General features: G+C 35.4%; 1 protein-coding gene across 7 annotated transcripts in view; it reads right to left on the bottom strand.

Annotated features, from left to right (window-relative positions):
- The window catches only part of LOC123546498 (uncharacterized), a 38,464-nt gene extending 20,441 nt beyond the window's left edge, over window positions 1-18,023 (bottom strand). For 4 of the 7 annotated variants that reach the window (XM_053550839.1, XM_053550843.1, XM_053550842.1 and 1 more), the window contains exons 1-2: window positions 4,567-4,654; window positions 1,270-1,488 (exon numbers count right to left, since the gene is read on the bottom strand). In XM_053550839.1, the coding sequence (XP_053406814.1) occupies window positions 1,270-1,488; window positions 4,567-4,617 (270 nt within the window). In that variant the 5' untranslated portion in view covers window positions 4,618-4,654. Of the gene's footprint in view, window positions 1-1,269; window positions 1,489-2,201; window positions 2,380-4,566; window positions 4,655-5,831; window positions 5,852-17,829 lie in introns of those variants that run through there. The other 3 variants (XM_053550844.1, XM_053550846.1, XM_053550845.1) reach the window with 3 other exon arrangements.
- Window positions 18,024-19,800: the final 1,777 nt, after the last annotated feature.

Raw genomic sequence — 19,800 nt, 5'->3', positions numbered from 1 at the left:
ACATTTTGGCATCATGTTGATGGATTTATTTCTTTTATATTTTGTATAATGTTGGAATGTCTATTTTTGACATTTTGCTATCATATTGGTAGATATAATTGAGCCGTGCCATGGGAAAACCAACATAGTGGCTTTGCGACCAGCATGGATCCAGACCAGCCTGCGCATCCGCGCAGTCTGGTCAGGATCCATGCTATTCGCTAACGGTTTCTCTAACTGCAGTAGGCTTTAAAAGCGAACAGCATGGATGCGCAGTCTGGATCCATGCTGGTCGCAAACCCACTATGTTGGGTTTCTCTTGGCATGGCTCATATACAGAATGATCAGTTAATCGATATTTTATATCATGTATATAAGAGTGACATTATTTTATCATTTTGGCAGATCAATTTCTAATGTTTTTTTCGAATGTAATTTGGAAGATCTATGCTTATCATTTTGGTAGGTGTATAACTGAAATCCTGGTATTGCTTGTGTTAGGTATATGATTGAAATCTTGATATAATTTTGTTACTTATATGGCTGATTTTAATATGATATCTTTTGTTAGGTCTATGAGTGATATTTTGAAATATTTATGGCAGGTCTGTTATTGACATTTTACTGGGTATCATTTTCAGTTCGACAAAATTACTGTCAGGGTTTTTTAAGTTAGTGCATCATTTTACTATACAAAAGTTTACTCATTAGCGTATTTGAGAATCTATGAAGGGTACCTAGATCACCGATTGAAACAGCATATGGGTACTTATTTCAGCCATATTGCACAACCAGTTTTCGCGACTGTGGTTCAACCAAAGAACTAATATATATCACGTCGTTTCCAGTGTTTCATAATCCATAATGTGAATTATCGCCGCTGGAGAAGACAGAGGCCGAAAACGACTACAAATGTAAAGCGTATTTATTGTATATATAGTGGTAGATAGACTAGCTCCTACAGTATGATATATTTTTTTTTTTTAATTTTATTTTTTAAAGCTGTGAATATAGCCAGTCTATATCCTAGGCCCATGATAATATTAGAATCAGTCCTCTGAGAACACTGTAAAATAGATCAGCAGTTTTTTACTGTTACATGAAAGAAAAGAAAAAATACAAAAAAATCTGAAATTTTGTGACGTCTAAGCTAAAGAGACCTTAGTATTTCTGTCTATAATCAAAGGCTAGTCCGTTAACATTTCATTTCACACGGGATATACATGTTCCAGTAACCACTGAAGCCAAAATTCAACCTTATCTGGTCTAAAACATAAATACAATACTTACGGTACGTCCTCGCCTATTGTGTGGATCATTTGAACTAGTAGGTAAATTGTTGTCATATCCAGGTACTTTAGTGTTGTCGTCAATACTGTCTGCTCGTGTTGATTTATTTAGATCATTCTGGTTGAACGTTGGCCATGCACGTGTAAAAGGTGATCTTGGAGAAGGTTGTGGCGGGTCACCAGGAGATATATTTAGAGCCATGCCACCGTGGCGCTCAGCCTAAAACCATAGTGGTAAAAAGCAATATAAATTGAAACTCAAATTATCTTAGTTAAAGGTCCATTACTAAGGGAAAGTAGTTGGCAATTTTTTTCATAGCCAGTGCATAGACTTCTGCAAGACACTAAATAATGAAGATTGGCAGGTCAAAATTTACAGAAGGTCTTTGGAACTCAAAGAAATGTATGTGTATTATGTTGAAATTTCAATGAATCGACAGAATGACCCCCAGGTCTTTTTAACTTTCTTCATACTTCATAGAAAAATAATTGTACATATACTGCGATTTATTTCGAATTTCTACATACCAACTTTCATTTTCCAATAAAATGAAATAGTTTCTGTGCTTTTTAAAAGAAATTAAAATGTTCACTTTCCTTAGTATTGGACCTTTAACCTGATATATTCGTAAAATACTAATAGAATTGGACTATCTATATAATCACTCATCTCCATTCACATGTATATTCTATTATTGTCTCTAAAAATAATTAAACTAAATAATCCGCCCTTTTCCTTTCCTAAATATTTCTAAAACATTATCCTTTCTTAACTTTTAGCAAACTATACCATATCTATACAGTGTAATATAGTACACTTTTCATTTATCCGTACACGTTCAAAGGTGCTTCAGAAAGTAGTTAAAAAGTTAGACACAATTACATAAAAAGATATAGATTTTAGCAAACCAGACACATAAAAAGAAAAACTACTCGAATGGATAGTCCAAAGTAGCTTTTGCCGATGTATTATCGAACTTCAACACTGTTACTTCCCCTTATCGGTACAGTAGTAGTTTGACAATATTCCTGTGCGGAGGTTGATATACTATCTGTTGTTCACTTTAATGAAATAAGTACTTGACCATGAGAAAGAATGAGCTATATATATACGTTATCCGTGATAATGAATGCACAATATATAAACAATGCAAAAATAAATTATACGTTTGTTGTGTATTGGTATCAGAGCAGATCGATTTTATACGGTTAAATGAACCGATCTTTTGTGTCCCTATAGATGTGTACTATTGTTTAAACAACAAAAAGCTCTTGTATTTGTGCTAAATGTACCGAGTCTTATCAAAATATTATGACATTATAACTAACACTAACAAATTTTAAACAAGCACTCCTTATTTAGAAATATGTGTAGCTACTGCCCCGAAGATCACAATCTAAACAAATCTTTCTGAAAAAAAAAAGTTATTTGAGCTGTCAAAAAAAATCTTAGGTAAGATATTTGGAAAAAAATGGAGACTTTTTTGTAGTCATAAGGGACTAGGTACTTTTCATCTCTTTTAACACTGCATTATTTTACCTCTGGGCATTGAAAGGGATCTATAATTACTGCAGATACATTTGGGTATATCCTTTATTGTTCGGTGATCAGCGACTTAATACAAAACGTGTAAAAATGTCCTTTAAAAATGTGACATTTTTTTTTTATAGAAAAATCAGAAGTTAAAAACCCACTGAATTTCATAATATGACATGTGTTGATAAAGCTGCTAATGGAAAACAGGCCCGTGTGCAGGATTTGTTTGCTGGGGGGGCCCAACCTGGGGTGGGTTCGGGAGGGGTACCCCCTCCCGATTGCGAAAATTTTTTAATATGGCACATGAATAGATGCATTTTCCTGCTGCCTGAAACACCTTTAAGGATGCATGAATTTATCATATATTTAAGGAAAAGTCTACTTTTTAATCATTTCATCAAGCCTTTTTCAATATATGTATGATTGTACAGTCACAGTGTATGGACTTATTTTTCTGTATGATACCCAGTTGAAAAAAATGTTGAAGTTTTAAGATGATTATTAAGAAGACTAGCTCCTAGACTATGATAATTTTTTCCCCACATTTTTATGATTTCATGTAGTGAACTGAGCAGTCTATATACTATGTCCAATATTACAATTTTAACATCAGTCCTCTTAGAAAATCTCTAGAATAGACTGGCTTTTGTCTCTATGAACATAAAAAAGAGAAAAAAATCATAGAAACTAGTGGCTAGTCTAATTATTAAGGGTATCCTATTTGCAAAATGGCCAAATGTTTTTAGATTTCCAACAAAACAAACGAAGTTTTATAACAATTACTATTTACATCATAGATTTCAAATGACAATGAACTCTTAACTGTACCAAAGATCTATAAAAATAAATAGATGTGTATTTTATACTTCTTTGACTGTACAAACTATAACATCACAGCACATATTAAATGATATTTTTATGTGTAAAACCCCTCATAAGTAACGAGTTTTAGATGCGTTTTGTGAGATTTACTGAGAAACTACTTTTAAAACTATGAGAGTTTTTAAGTAAGGTTATTAGACCCAAAAGAGTAAAATTGATACAGTAGTTTCAAATTCATAATTCTTGTAAAATAAAAAGATAGGATAAATATCTATCAATTTAATAAATTTGGGGAATGTGCCTTAATGTAGAAACAAAATTCAACCATCATAATGTTTCAATTTTCAGATTCATTTTAAGATTTACTTAACAAAACCAACAATGTTCTGCTCATTTTATAACACTTCCAAAGAGTAAAAAACATAATCGTTTCTCCACTACCCAATCAAGTACATGTACCGATCAAGCAATCAATGAAGCATGCACAGATAAACTTTTACCTGTGACATGCCTTGGGCTAATTTCCACTACCGGACACGGTTTTATGGCTCTTTAGCCTGTGTATTGCTGTCAAATCAAGCCAGTTGCGCTGGTGTATAAATTTGTTAATTGAGGGGCCCATAGTAATAAAAATCGTAACTAGGCAGCCAGCTGGGGGGGGGGGGGGGGGCCGGGCCCCCTGGCCCCCCACCTGGACACGTGCCTGGAAAAAGAAGTGTCTGTGTCGCCGACCTTGCCAGCCGGTAGATTGAGTAATGACAACTCAAGTCTGGGGTTCTTATGATATGTATTTGACGACAGATACGATCCTGCAACTATAACATAAACATTCGATCGTACCAATGGAAAACAATAATTATGAGTATTGGAACAATTGATGAATGCACAAAATCGATAATTACAATAAATACATGTTTATAAATTGAAACACACAATTACCTGTATATATATAAATGTATATAAACAATAGATGGGAAAATATTTTAGCATAAAATGGCTATGACTTTTGTTTACACTTTTGAATATGGCGGTGTGGTCGTGATTGGTTATCGATTCATGCAAATGAATGTTAAGTAGAAGATTAATCGAACATAAATATGAGATTAAAGGTCTAAAGGTAGTAAATTCTACATGATACGACTATTTTGGACTACTGACTACAACTACTATATTAACTAACGGAACTGTATAAGGTGTTTTCGACTGGGTATAAAGACTGAAATCTTTCTATTTAGCACTAACTAAACAAACCAAATTCTTGTAAAAAATAGTTATATAAACAAATGTGTTAAATACAACACACTCTATGACATCTGCAGGTCTGGATCCAGGGCCTTGCCAATGGTGCCCGTGCCCCCACCCCACCCCAGCTGACCGAGCACAAATGAATAATATTTTCTCAAAATTTAGACCCCAAAAGCACCAGAGGCCATAATTTCACACATGTATTTCAAAATTTTCCAGGGAAGACACCCCTGAGCCCCCTATAATGAGGGGAATACCCTCTCCCGTACTTCAATATTTAGAGAGAAAAAATGCACCAGAGGGCTCAGGGTACAATGTCATATTCCGGGGGAGACCCCCTCCCCCCTTCCCCTAAAATGAGGGGAATACCCTCTCCTGTACCTCGATATTTAAACTAAAAATGCACCAGAAGACACCATTACATATCTACATTTCACTTTTTTTACAGAGGAGACCCCCTGACCCCTCCCACCAAAAATGAGGGAAGTACCCTTTATCGTACCTCAAAATTTAGAGAGAAAAAAATGCAGAAGATGCCACCATTACTTTCCTATATTTCAAACATTTCCAGGGGAGGTCCTCTGACCCCCTAACACGAACAAAGTCCCGTACCTATCCCCACTCGGCGCTATGCGCCTCACCGGTGACTCATTCCTTCTAAGCTGGTGTACCCCATATTTCTGGAACCTGGCCTGGTCTGTAGCCTATATATGCATCAAAATATGGGACAAATATCAAAAGTATGAGAAAATCAAAGAAAACAATTTAAGGATACTTTGACGTCATCCTGTTTCGCAGGTAACATAGACAGATTACTTTTCCATTGTAATGAAATACCTAGGACAGAATTAAGCTTGACAGACGGTGTTCACTCTATAAATAGGTTGTTTCGTGTGAGCAAAGAGTGTGTCGAGTAAGTATCTATCATTTGTTTTATTAGATATGTATATCTGTCTCACCAGTTAAGCATAATGGAAGCAACTATACACCACAGCAGACCTGAATTCCGCCCACCCAGCTTCACACTACTGCGGCCGTGAGTACCGCCTATCCCATAGGAAGTACAATTTCACACTACCGCGATCGTGAGTCCGCCCTATCCCATAGGAATTACAATTTCACATCATAGCGGACGCGAGTCCTGTCCATCCCACAGGAATTACAACTTACACTACCGCGAACGTGAGTCCCGCCTATTCCACAGAAATTACAACTTCACAATATAGCGGACGTGAGTCCCGCCCATCCCACAGGAATTACAACTCACATTACAGCGGATGTGGGTCCCACAGAGGATATGAAACCCGCCCATCCTATCAGAATTAAAACTTCAAACCACAGCGGCCATGACCCCTGCCCACCCCATCGGAATTACCGCTTCACATCCCATTCCAACGGGATTACACCTTAAAATTCACACAACGCCAGACAATAGTTTGTCCCATTCCGTTAGAATTACAGCTTCACACTTGACTTCACTGTTTAAATGTATATAACATCTTTCTTTTTAATATGTGCAATGCCCCATTCCTATGGTAAAGTCTTTTAATATCTTATGTGCAAAATTTCTTGTAAATATTTGAATAATTTTTATGTTGAAGAAACATATCGTTGACCAATCGATCGAGTCTGTTTGCCTGTTTATCTGTTTGTCTAGCTAATTTAAAATGCACTTTCTTTTGTGTTTCATTTTTATCATTCACATATTTAAGCATAAATTTTAATATCAAAACTTCTGGAAAAGATGGTGATTATCCTGTCACTTTCATTTTATCTATTAAACTTATTTCAAAAGTTACTGTCTTATAGCTTGATATTTCTGTATACATTTTTCATAATGAAGAACTATAAAAGAAAACGAAACTTGGAAAACAAAACATAGCATAGGGGATTTTCTAACCTAGACCATGCAGTTCTATACTTGATTTAGTGGTGCAGTTTACGATTATCATATATTTACGAACTTTTTCGTCAGACATGGCCGTGTGAGGTTATATTTCCGGGATTATTTTCTTAATTTCCCCAAAAGATAACAGAGGCATGTTTCAAAAAATCATTTCCGAGCAAGGAAATTTATCTCATGTCCAGATTTATTGTATTTCCAATTTTTCATTCAATTGTTACATGTTATGATAGCACAAATTTTAAGAAACTCGGTGTGTTTCGCTTTTTAATGCTAGGTAACACTGCTCAAATGACGTACACAACATGATTTATTACTAATTTTATGTTCAGTGATTTCGAAAGAGCTGAAAACACTTCCCCGGACGAAAAGTCATCAGCGTGTGATCATGTCATGGTAAATAAAGTCATATATATCTAAAAACCTATGAATAAACATTATTCCATTGGTCTAGTGCACGATATATTTTATGAGTTTTGGGTCCTTGCTAACATATTTTATGGTTGATTGATATTCATTAACAAATACTTCCCGTAAGCGGATCGATGCAAGAAACGATCATCATGCATCATTCATCTTCTTTTATTCATCATTATTTATCTATTTACATCATACTAATCAATAATTCCTATTATTCGTCATCATCATTTATCATATATCGTTCATCAACAACATTATAATCATTATTCATTATGATCATTTACTATCATCACCATCACCATTCGTCATCATCATTTATCATCATCATCAACAGTTATCACCACCACCAACATTTATCACCATCATCATTTTGTCATCATCATTTATCACCGTCATCAACAGTTATCATCGTCATAATTTATCATCATAATTATCATCGTCATTTATCACTATCAGTATCAGCGTTATTATTATCATCATCTTTCATAAGCACCATCACTCATCATCACTATTAATCATTTATTCATCATCCTGTATCGTCATCATTATCAATCGTTCATTTGTCTTCAGTCACCATTATATATTACCATTAATCATCATCATAGTCACCATCATCATTTTTATGATTTTATGATTATTATGAAATCAATCTGTAAAGAAAATTACGATGATGACTGTGATCCCTAAAGATCTTAATTAAAGAACCATGACGTATGGTGTTTCCGTAACGGTAATGACGCATGGCATTAATTATATATATAATTATATAATAAAATAAAAACAAATTGACAAATATTAATACATTACTGTAGCTCTATTTAATTTATTATCACAGTTACAAGTTGACACTGATATTAGGAGGTACAGACCGGGACGTTTATAGAACAAACCAGAACAGAATTTTATTTCAGTGACTTCTAAAGTATTCGTTTAAATACATATATACAATTTTATGTAATTATATAATAATTCCATGGACACGCGATACACAGTCTTTAAGTAGAAGAAACAAATAGCATATTTTGATTATATTTTGAGCGGGGAGAATAGACCATATATAGCAGACGTGATTCCCGCTACCGTGGACTCGAGTCCCGCCCATCCAATTGGAATTACAACTTCACACTACCACGCACGTGAGACCCGCCTATCCCATAAGAATTTTATCTTCACATTATAGTGGATGTGAGTACCGCCGATCCCATAAGAATTATAACTTCACACTATAGCGGACGTGAGTCCCGCCTATCCCACATGAATTACAACTTCACACTACCGCGGACGTTAAATCCGTTCATCCCACGGGAATTACAACTTCAACACTACCGCGGACGCGAGTCCCGCCCATAGGACTTTCACACTACCGCGGACGTGGAACCCGCCTATCCCATAGGAATAACAACTTCACATTACAGTGGATCTGAGTCCCGCCCATCCCATAAGGATTATTACTCCGAACCACAGCGGACATGAAACCCGTTGATCCTAACGGAACTAAATTTTCAATCCACAGCGGTAATGAGGCCCATCCAATCTTATCGGAATTACGATGGACATGAGGCCCATCAGTCTCATCGGAATTACGACTTCAAATCACTGTGGACATGAGGCCCACCAGTCCCATCGGAATTATACTTTTAAACCTCAGTGGACATGAACCCCGCCCATTCCATCGGAATTACCACTTCACACCCCATCAAAACGGAATTACACCTTAACTCAACACCAGGCAAAAGTCTGTCGCATTCATTACAGCTTCACACCCTAGCGGACACGAGTCCCGCCCATTCCTTCGAAGATACAGCTTTACACGACAACGGAAAGAGTCCAGACCATCCCCTTGGAATTACAATTGTCGTGAGTCCCACCCCACTCCCTTGGAATTATAACTTAACACTTCAGCGGATGTATATGAGTCCCGAAAATTCTCAAGAAGTTACAACTTTACACCACAGCCGCCAGGAGTCCCACCCCATCACCTCGAAACAACAAATGGTTGACGTTCATGAAGAACTCAACACGTATAAGTTGTTTATCAAAGCTGCACAAATGAAATACTATATGCTTGTACATATTATGTAAAAGTGTATATATGTTATGCTCTTCAAATTCCATTAAACTGGTCAATCTGATCATTAATATATGAGCCGCGCCATGTGAAAACCAACATAAAGGCTTTGCGACCAGCAGTCTTGTCAGGATCCATGCTGTTCGCTAACAGTTTCTCTAACTGCAATAGGCTTTGAAAGCGAACAGCATGGATCCTGACCAAGGATGCGCAGGCTGGTCTGGATCCATGCTGGTCGCAAAGCCACTATATTGGTTTTCTCATGGCGCGGCTCAGTTATATATTGCATATTAGAACTGATTTCACAGTTTAAATGTATATAACATTTCATCTTTTTAATATGTTCAATGCACCATTCCTATGGTAAAGTATTTTATCTTTTATTTATGTGAGTAATTTCTTATGCTAATTTTCTTATGAAGGAAAAACATTTTCATGTATCGTTAAACAATCTACATGTATTGTATTGTTGAACAATCGATCAAGTCTGTTTGCCTGTCTGTTGGTCTGATTTAAACTGCATTCTTTTTTGTTTCATTTATGTCATTCACATTTATGCTATAACTTCTGGAAAAGACGGCTATTATCCTGTCATTTTATCTATTAAACTTATTTCAAAAGTTACTGCCTTATAGGTTAACATTTCTGTATAAATGTTTCATAATGAGTAGCTACAAAACAGAACGAACTTTAAAAAATCGTAACATAATGCGTAGTTAGAAGGGGATTTTTTAGCCTATACCCTGTAGTGCTAGACTTGATGAAGTGGTGCAGTTTATGATCTAAAGTTCTATATAATAACTGCAAGTAGCTTACTAAAGATCTAGTTTTTTCTTTCGTCAGATCTGACTGTCTGAGGTACACTTCTTTAGAGAATATTTCCGGGATAATTTTCTTAAATTTCCCCCAAAGATAACAAAAGCATGTTTCAAAAAATCATTCCCGAACAAAAAATAAAAAATTATCGCATTTCAAGATTTATCGTACTTCATTTTTTATTTCATTCAATCGTTACATGTTATAAAAAATACCAATTTCGAGAAACTCGGTGGTTTTCACTTTTTAATACTAGGAAACACTACGCAAATGGCGTACACAACATGATTTATTACTAATTTTATGTACAGTGAAAGCGCTGAAAACACCCCCCCCTGACGAAAAGTCATCAGCGTGTGATCTTGTCATGGTAAATAAAATCATATTTATCTAAAAACCTATGAATAAACATTATTCCATTGGTCTATAGACTGGCTTATATTGTAAGTCTAATTGGTCTAGTGCACGACATATTTTATATTTAATGAGTTTTGGGTCCTTGCTAACATATTTTATGGTTGATTGATATTCATAAACAAATACTTCTCGTAAGCGGATCGATGCAAGAAACGATCATCAAACATCATTCATCTTCTTTTATTCATCATTATTTATCTATCACACATCAAAATCAATCATCATTCATCATTTTAATTACCGTCAATAACATCCTTATCATTTATCATACATTATTCATCAAGAACATTATCATCAGTATTCATTATCATCATTTTCTATCATCATCATCATCATCATCATCATTTATCACCGTCATCATTTTGTCACCATCATCAACATTGATCACCATCATCATTTATCACCATCATCAACATTTATCATCAACATTTATCATCATCCACATTTTTCACAATCATCAACATTCATCACCATCATCAACATTTATCACTACCATCATTTATCACCATCATCAACATTGATCAACATCATCATTTATCACCATCAACATTTATCACCATCAACATTTATCACCATCATCAACATTTATCACCACCAACAACATTTATCACCATCATCATTTATCACCATCAACATTTATCACCATCATCATTTATCACCATCATCAACATTTATCACCACCATCAACAGTTATCACCATCAACATTTATCACAATTATCAACATTTATCACCATCATCAACATTTATCACCACCAACAACATTTATCACCATCAACATTTATCACCATCATCAACATTTATCACCATCATCAACAGTTATCACCATCATCATCATCAACAACATTTATCATCATCCACATTTTTCACCATCATCAACATTCATCACAATCATCAACATTTATCTCCATCATCAACATTTATCACCATCATCAACATTTATCATCATCAACATTTATCACCATCATCAACATTTATCACCATCATCATTTTGTCACCATCACCAACATTTATCACCATCATCAACATTTATCACCATCAACATTTATCACCATCATCAACATTTATCACAATCAACAACATTTATCACCATCATCATTTATCACCATCAACATTTATCACCACCATCAACAGTTATCACCATCAACATTTATCACAATCATCAACATTTATCACCATTATCAACATTTATCACCATCATCATTTATCAACATTTATCACCATCATCATTTATCACCATCATCAACATTTATCACCATCATCATTTATCACCATCATCAACATTTATCACCATCATCACCATTTATCACCATCATCATTTATCACCATCATCACTTAACACCATCATCAACATGTATCACCATCACCAACATTTATCACCATCATCATTTATCATCTTTTCCAGGAAGCGGACTCGAGAGTGGTTCCAATAAGCTTAATGCTTTCATCACAATCGAGATAAAACAAATTAGTATAAACTAACAGTTATCACCGTCATCAACAGTTTTCACCGTCATCGTTTATCATCATAATTATCATCGTCATTTATCACTGTCAGTATCACCGTTATCATTATCATCATCATTCATAAGCATCGTCACTCATCATCACTATTAATCATTTATTCATCATCCTGCATCGTCATCACTATCAATCGATCATTCGTCTTCAGTCACCATTATCTATCATCATAAATCATCATCATAGTCATCATTCATCATGAAACCAATCTGCCAAGAGAATTACGTTGATGACTGTGATCCCTAAAGATCTTAAAGAACCATGACATAATTATGGTGTTTCCGTGATGATAATGAAGCATGACATGAACCGTGCCATGAGGAAACCAACATAGTGGGTTTGCGACCAGCATGGATCCAGACCAGCCTGCGCACCAGGATCCATGCTGTTCGCTTTCAAAGCCTATTGCAACTAGAGAAACCTTTAGCGACCAGCATGGATCCTGACCAGACTGCGCGGATGCGCAGGCTGGTCTGGATCCATGCTGGTCGCAAACCCACTATGTTGGTTTTCTCATGGCGCGGCTCAGTCATTAATGAAACACAAAAAAGTTGACAATTGTAAATCTATTTAATTAATATATTATCACATTTACTAATTGGCACTGACATCAGGAGTAACAGACCGGGACGTTTATAGAAATTTAACCAGAACATAATTTTATTTCAGTGACTAATAAAGTATTCCGTTAAATATATACAATTTTATATATAATAATTTCATGGACACACGATATACTCATACATTCTTTAAGTAGAAAAAGAAAACAAATAGCATATTGAATATTCTAATTATATTTTGATTAGGGAGAATATACCATCACACATTTAACAGATGCTGTTATATATTACCTGCATGCACGGTATGAAATTGATATCAAATGTTGTACAAATTTTGCAGGTTGTATACAGTAAATATAACCCCTGATAAACTTTCACAAATAACTTATACATGACTGAAGTATACTTATAAAGTTACGAGCATTTAATGATGTCAAATAAAGGGTTTTTATAGTGACTTTTGAACAGAATCTAGAATATACAAACAAACTGACACCCAGCCACAAGAGCCTATAGGTCACTTTTTGGAATAACATGTAACAGAAGGCATTATAATACAACAGTTTTGAACAAAATGCAATATTGAGGATAAATTGAGTAATTTTATTTAGAAAATGAGAGATGGACTCACCATATGCTGGACTCATCATATGCAGAGGTTTTATTGAATTAATCATACGTACTTGGTGTATGCAGTTACATTTTTTATCTTTTTTTAAACAGGATAAAAAAAGGGATAAATTCATAGAAGGGCCTTAAAATTGTTCAACTTGTGATCTACCAATATCAGATATATATGAGCCGCGCCGTGGGAAAACCAACATAGTGGGTATGCGACCAGCATGGATCCAGACCAGCCTGCGCATCCGCGCAGTCTGGTCAGGATCCATGCTGTTCGCTTTCAAAGCCTATTACAATTAGAAAAACCGTTAGCGAACAGCATGGATCCTGACCAGACTGCGCGGATGCGCAGGCTGGTCTGGATCCTTGCTGGTCGCATACCCACTATGTTGGTTTTCCCATGGCACGGCTCATATATGCTCTTAATTACGTTAAATTATTTACAAAGTTTTGAGACATTTCACTAAGACTAAGATAATTACATGTATGAAAAGGTCTATCTTAACATCAGCGCCTATCTGAACAGTAGTGGTCAGCTGTTATTTACAAGTACAGAACAACTAGATGAAACTACTGATAATAATTTACAGAAGAACATGCATTTACAATAAACTAATAAAGTACTATTTAATCGTTATACATCAATATTTAAAATTATCTCGACATGCATGAATATAAATATATAACTATTATGGTCGTTCGTTTCCTTATTTCCTGATTTGTGCATTCCGTTTCTCTTACCACCACCATCCACAATATCATTCATAGGTGTTAATTCTTCATTCTTCGCACTCGTGAGTTCTCAGACATTGTAAGTTTCACGAAAAACATTCTTATATACATTTTTAAAGATATACATTCATTCACTACAAATCTTCTCTTGATGTGTTTTTTTTTAACTTACTTTACTTAGTGGCACTGCTTTCATTTTTATTCTCTTCTTATCTAATTAGTTATACTGCATATGACAATTTTGTCAAAAAAATAAATATTTTTCTTCTTTCTTATTTGTTTCCGTTTTTTCTTTCTTATTCATTTTTACCTCCCTTCATGTCTTATCAATAAGTGTAACAGCCTTGCAATGTTCGCATTTTTATATCATGTTTTATTATGTTTACTTTAGTCTATATCTGTTATTACATATGTGACATAATAACAATATTATTTCTTTAAATGTAATCCAACGCTTTCCCGTACTTTTCTTACAGAAGAGTTTTAGGGTCTTAGTGCACGGATTACAAATAACATTGATTCTTTCACCACTTATACATAATTTTATCTTATCTCTGTTCATTGCACTACATACTGTTTATGCAATGTTCACAATACCGTATTTTTATTCATGGCTTTCAATTCACTGTATGTATTAGGATGATTTTTTACATTATTATGTTAGAGGACCATATGTTAGACTGGCTATAGCCAAATATGTTATCCTCTTTAAATAAAGTTATTATTATTATTATTATTATTATTAACATGGTTCTACATACATATACTATTGAAATTAAAACACTTTAACAGGTTGTTATTACGGTGGTATGTTTAGGACATGCAATTATGTTTCTAAGGATTAAATTATCTTGAGCGATCAACATTTTATCTCGTGCGCACGACATCTTATCTTGAGCGATCAACATCTTATCTCGAGCGAGCAACATATTATCTTGAGCGATCAACATATTATCTTGGGCGATCAACATTTTATCTCGAGCGATCAACATATTATCTTGAGAGATCAACATCTTATTTCGTGCGCACGACATCTTATTTCGAGCGACCAACATATTATCTCGAGCGATCAACATATTATCTTGAGCGATCAACATATTATCTTGAGCAATCAACATCTTATCTCGAGCGATCAACATATTATCTTGAGCGATCAACATATTATCTTGAGTGATCAACATCTTATCTCGAGCGATCAACATCTTATCTCGAGCGATCAACATATTATCTTAAGCGATCAACTTCTTATCTCGAGCGATCAACATCTTATCTCGTGCGCACGACATCTTATCTCGAGCGATCAACATCTTATCTCGTATGCACGACATCTTATCTCGAGCGATCAACATCTTATCTCGTGTGCACTACATCTTATCTCGAGCGATCAACATCTTATCTCGTGCGCACGACATCTTATCTTGAGCGATCAACATCTTATCTCGAGCGATCAACATATTATCTTGAGCGATCAACATCTTATCTCGAGCGATCAACATATTATCTAAAGCGATCAACATCCTATCTCGAGCGATCAACATCTTATCTCGTGCGCACGACATCTTATCTCCAGCGATCAACATATTATCTTGAGCGATCAACATATTATCTTGAGCGATCAACATCTTATCTCGAGCGATCAACATATTATCTTGAGCGATCAACATCTTATCTCGAGCGATCAACATCTTATTTCGAGCGATCAACATCTTATTTTGTGCGCACGGCATCTTATCTCGAGCGATCAACATATTATCTTGAGCGATCAACATATTATCTCGAGCGATCAACATCTTTTCTCGGTCATCTTAATATATATTAAGGACCTTTGTGTGAATTCAGATCATTAGAAAAAAGATACAGTTGCCTACGAAAGACCCGTGGTGACATTTCAACTTCATTATTTCACGATTTCTGCTTCCTGATTTCACGATTTCCACTTCATGAATTCACGAATTCACGATTTTTGCTTCCTGATTTCACGATTTCCACTTCATTAATTCACGATTTCACGATTTCCACTTCATGAATTCACGATTTCACGAATTCACGAAAAAACTTCACGATTTCTTGATTTCACGATTTCTTGATTTCACGATTTCCACTTCATGAATTCACGATTTCACGATTTCTACTTCCTGAATTCACGATTTCTACTTCATGAATTCACGATTTCACGATTTACACTTCATGAATTCACGATTTCCACTTCACGAATTCACGATTTCAACTTCACGAATTCTCGATTTCACAATTTCCACTTCATGAATTCACGATTTCCACTTCACGAATTCACGATTTCGCAATGGTGAAATCATGAATTCATGAAGTGGAAATTGTGAAATCGTGAATTCGTGAAGTGGAAATAGTGAATTTGTGAAGTGGAAATCGTGAAATCGTAAATTCATGAAGTAGAAATTGTGAATTCGAGAATTCGTGAAGTGGAAATCGTGAATTCATGAAGTGGAAATAGTGAAATTGTGAATTCATGAAGTGGAAATCGTGAATTCAGGAAGCAGAAATCGTGAAATCATGAAGTGGAAATCGTGAATTCAGGAAGCAGAAATCGTGAATTCATGAAGTGGAAATCGTGAAATCAAGAAATCGTGAAGGTTTTTTTTTTTCGTGAAATCGTGAATTCATGAAGTGAAAATCGTGAAATCGTGAATTCATGAAGTGAAAATTGTGAAATCGTGAATTCATGAAGTGGAAATCGTGAATTCAGGAAGCAGAAATCGTGAATTCATGAAGTGGAAATCGTGAAATCAAGAAATCGTGAAGTTTTTTCGTGAAATCGTGAATTCGTGAAGTGGAAATCGTGAAATCGTGAATTCATGAAGTGGAAATCGTGAAATCAGGAAGCAGAAATCGAATTCGTGAATTCATGAAGTGGAAATCGTGAAATCAGGAAGCAGAAATCGTGAAATAATGAAGTTGAAATGTCACCACGGGTCTTTCGTAGTTGCCACCGTTTTTGTTTTTGTTTCAGTTATACTTGTAACCGTTTCACATGTTTGCTGGGTTAGAAATTTAAATACGCAAACTGATATAAAAGGCAGCAAGACATCAGTGATGGTGCAAAGAAATAAATTTAAGTCCTTGACAAATAAAAATTAGTATGTAGGCTTTGCCCATATATTAAAGAATTTTCTTGTTTCCCTTAATTCATGCATGCAACTTTTCTGTGCGAACTGATTAGTCGAACTGAAATGTGTTGCTATTTTAACATGCAGTATGCATCATTGGTTATGTTCATTTGATTTTGAAGATAGGATGACCAATTATATGCATTGCTCTCCCAAATGATGTGATAGACTTGTACATGTACTTGTGGTAAGTTTAAATAACAGCAGAATAGGCGGGACCCTAATAAACAACTTGTCCGTATGTTTTACTGATGACCTAAATGCACACACAAAGGGCCTTAATATATATAAATAAGATGTCGTGCGCTCGAGATAAGATGTTGATCGCTCAAGATAAGATGTCGTGCGCACGAGATAATTTAATCTTAAAAAAAAATAACGTATGTCCTAAACATACCACCGTATGTTAAACTATCCGTCCGTTAAATTTTAATCAAAAGTATTTGTCGTTGTGGGAAACAATAGTATGATGGTTTGATTTTACTGTAACGACATTTTAAACCCTTATAATCCTTAACTCATAAACTTTGTTCTTTAAGTCTTCTAAAATGTTGAAATATAACCCTAAAAGTTAATCGACTGTTAGCTTAATCGCCAGGTGTTAAAGTTTCGAACAACTGGGTTCAGGGCATTAAATCCACAAATAACCTATATAAATCATGTCGTAGTAATAACCTATATAAATCAGGTCATAGTATAATCTAAACTGTAAATGAAACAGGTAAAAAACACGTGTGTAGTTTAAAACTTTTACTTACCATAATTGAATGTTAATAAAATAAATAAACCAATTAAAATTCACTCTGTCATGATGTTCTTAGTGAGAAACAAACAGCATTTTTTGCGGTATTTTAAATAGTTCACTATGACTATTGAATTATGTAGACACTTAAATCCAATTTTCACAAAATGACACACAATAAACAGAGTTTACTTCCCTGTACGAAAATAGAAATTATTGCACTATTTGTTTCGTACCACAGAATTCTCGCCTGACCTACCGCAAAGTGAAAGAATGAAAAAATAAAAGTAGAATTATCATTGGAAGCCGGTGAGCCATGCTTAATTTAGCCTATGTACTTGGCATTTAGCTTAAAGTAACTGGCATTTAACATTAAATATTTTTCATTTAACATTTGGCAATTAACATGGCGCACCGGCCTTCCACATTATTATAGACACACAATGTTATGGATGCCGTGAGCCATGCTTGATTCCCATTGCTATAAATACCAAATATTTAGTGCTAAATACCAATTACCTAATGCTTAATGCCAAAATACTTAATGTTAAATGCTACATACCATATGCCAAATGCTAATCGTCAAATTCTTTAACCTTTTAAGTTAATGATTTTTAAAATTCAGCTTTTACGTATTTGAAAAAATATGAGCCGTGCCATGAGAAAACATAGTGGGTATGCGACCAGCATGGATCCAGACCAGCCTGCGCATCAGCGCAGTGTGGTCAGGATCCATGCTGTTCACTTTCAAAACCTATAGCAATTAGAGAAGCCGTTAGCGAACAGCATGGATCCTGACCAGACTGCGCGGATGCGCAGGCTGGTCTGGATCCATGCTGGTCGCAAACCCACTATGTTGGTTTCCTCATGGCACGGCTCAATTTTTATGTTCTACCAGCTTGATTTGAAGCGCAGTAATATGTCCTTAGAAACATGGAACCGGAACCCATTACTCTAAAATGTTTAAACTATAATGATTCGTAATAGAGACAAGGTTTTAAAACAAAGGCCAGTGACTATTTAAAAGAAACTGAAACTGAATAATTTGATTAAACGCCTATTTCTATACAATGACATATTCAATGGCGTTGTACATAATAATAATAATAACAGTAATAATAACGACAATAATAGTAATAATAACAATCATCAGCCTTATTTAAGCAAAACGTCATGACCGCACCCTACCCCCTGAGGTTATTTTACCCCTGTTGCGAATATTATTATTATACCAGATTTATATTGACATCGTACACCAGTGCTTAAAGTCTTACATGGTACACCCAGACGGGCTGCATATAGAGGTTCAAACCCCCTGGTTAACAGTGCCTTGGGGCACACTGCATTCAAGATGGCGGTCTGATGAATATACATTGTTGATATTATTTTACAAGTAGGAGTCTACCCATTGAAGAGCTGTTTCACAGACACCGTACTGTGCTTTTAGGACATCTATAAGAATGTCGTGTCGACAGTGTCAAATGCCGCACTGAAGTCAATTGCAATAAGGGCCGAGACTTCCCTTTTCTCCATATCACTTAGAAGATCATTAACCAACCGAAGCAGCGCAGATTCACAGGAGTGGTATTTCCTATATGCAGACTTACATGTTTGTTTACCGCCTCGGTAGCCTAGTGGTAGAGCGTCCGCTTTGAGTGCGGGAGGTCGTGGGTTCGATCCCCGGCCACGTCATACCAAAGACGTAAAAGATGGTACTAGCAGCTTTCCCCGCTTGGCGCTCAGCATTAAGGGGGTAGTGCTAGGACTGGTCAGCCCGGTGTCAGTATAATGTGACTGGGTGGGGTATCATGCCACGTGTCTACGTTGTGATATTCTAGTGAGGCAGCACTATAAAGATGGGCATTGTGCTCACTGCTACAAGTAGACACCGTCGTTTATATGACTGAAAAATTGTTGAAAAAGACACATACATGTTTGTTTAATCTGTAAAGAACAGCTTTTTCAACAAGTTTTGATAGAAATGATA

The sequence above is a fragment of the Mercenaria mercenaria genome, chromosome 9, assembly GCF_021730395.1.
Source record: "Mercenaria mercenaria strain notata chromosome 9, MADL_Memer_1, whole genome shotgun sequence".
Taxonomy (NCBI): Eukaryota; Metazoa; Mollusca; class Bivalvia; order Venerida; family Veneridae; genus Mercenaria; species Mercenaria mercenaria.
Note: the sequence above shows the minus strand (reverse complement) of the source record. Positions and strands in the feature narration are given on the sequence as shown.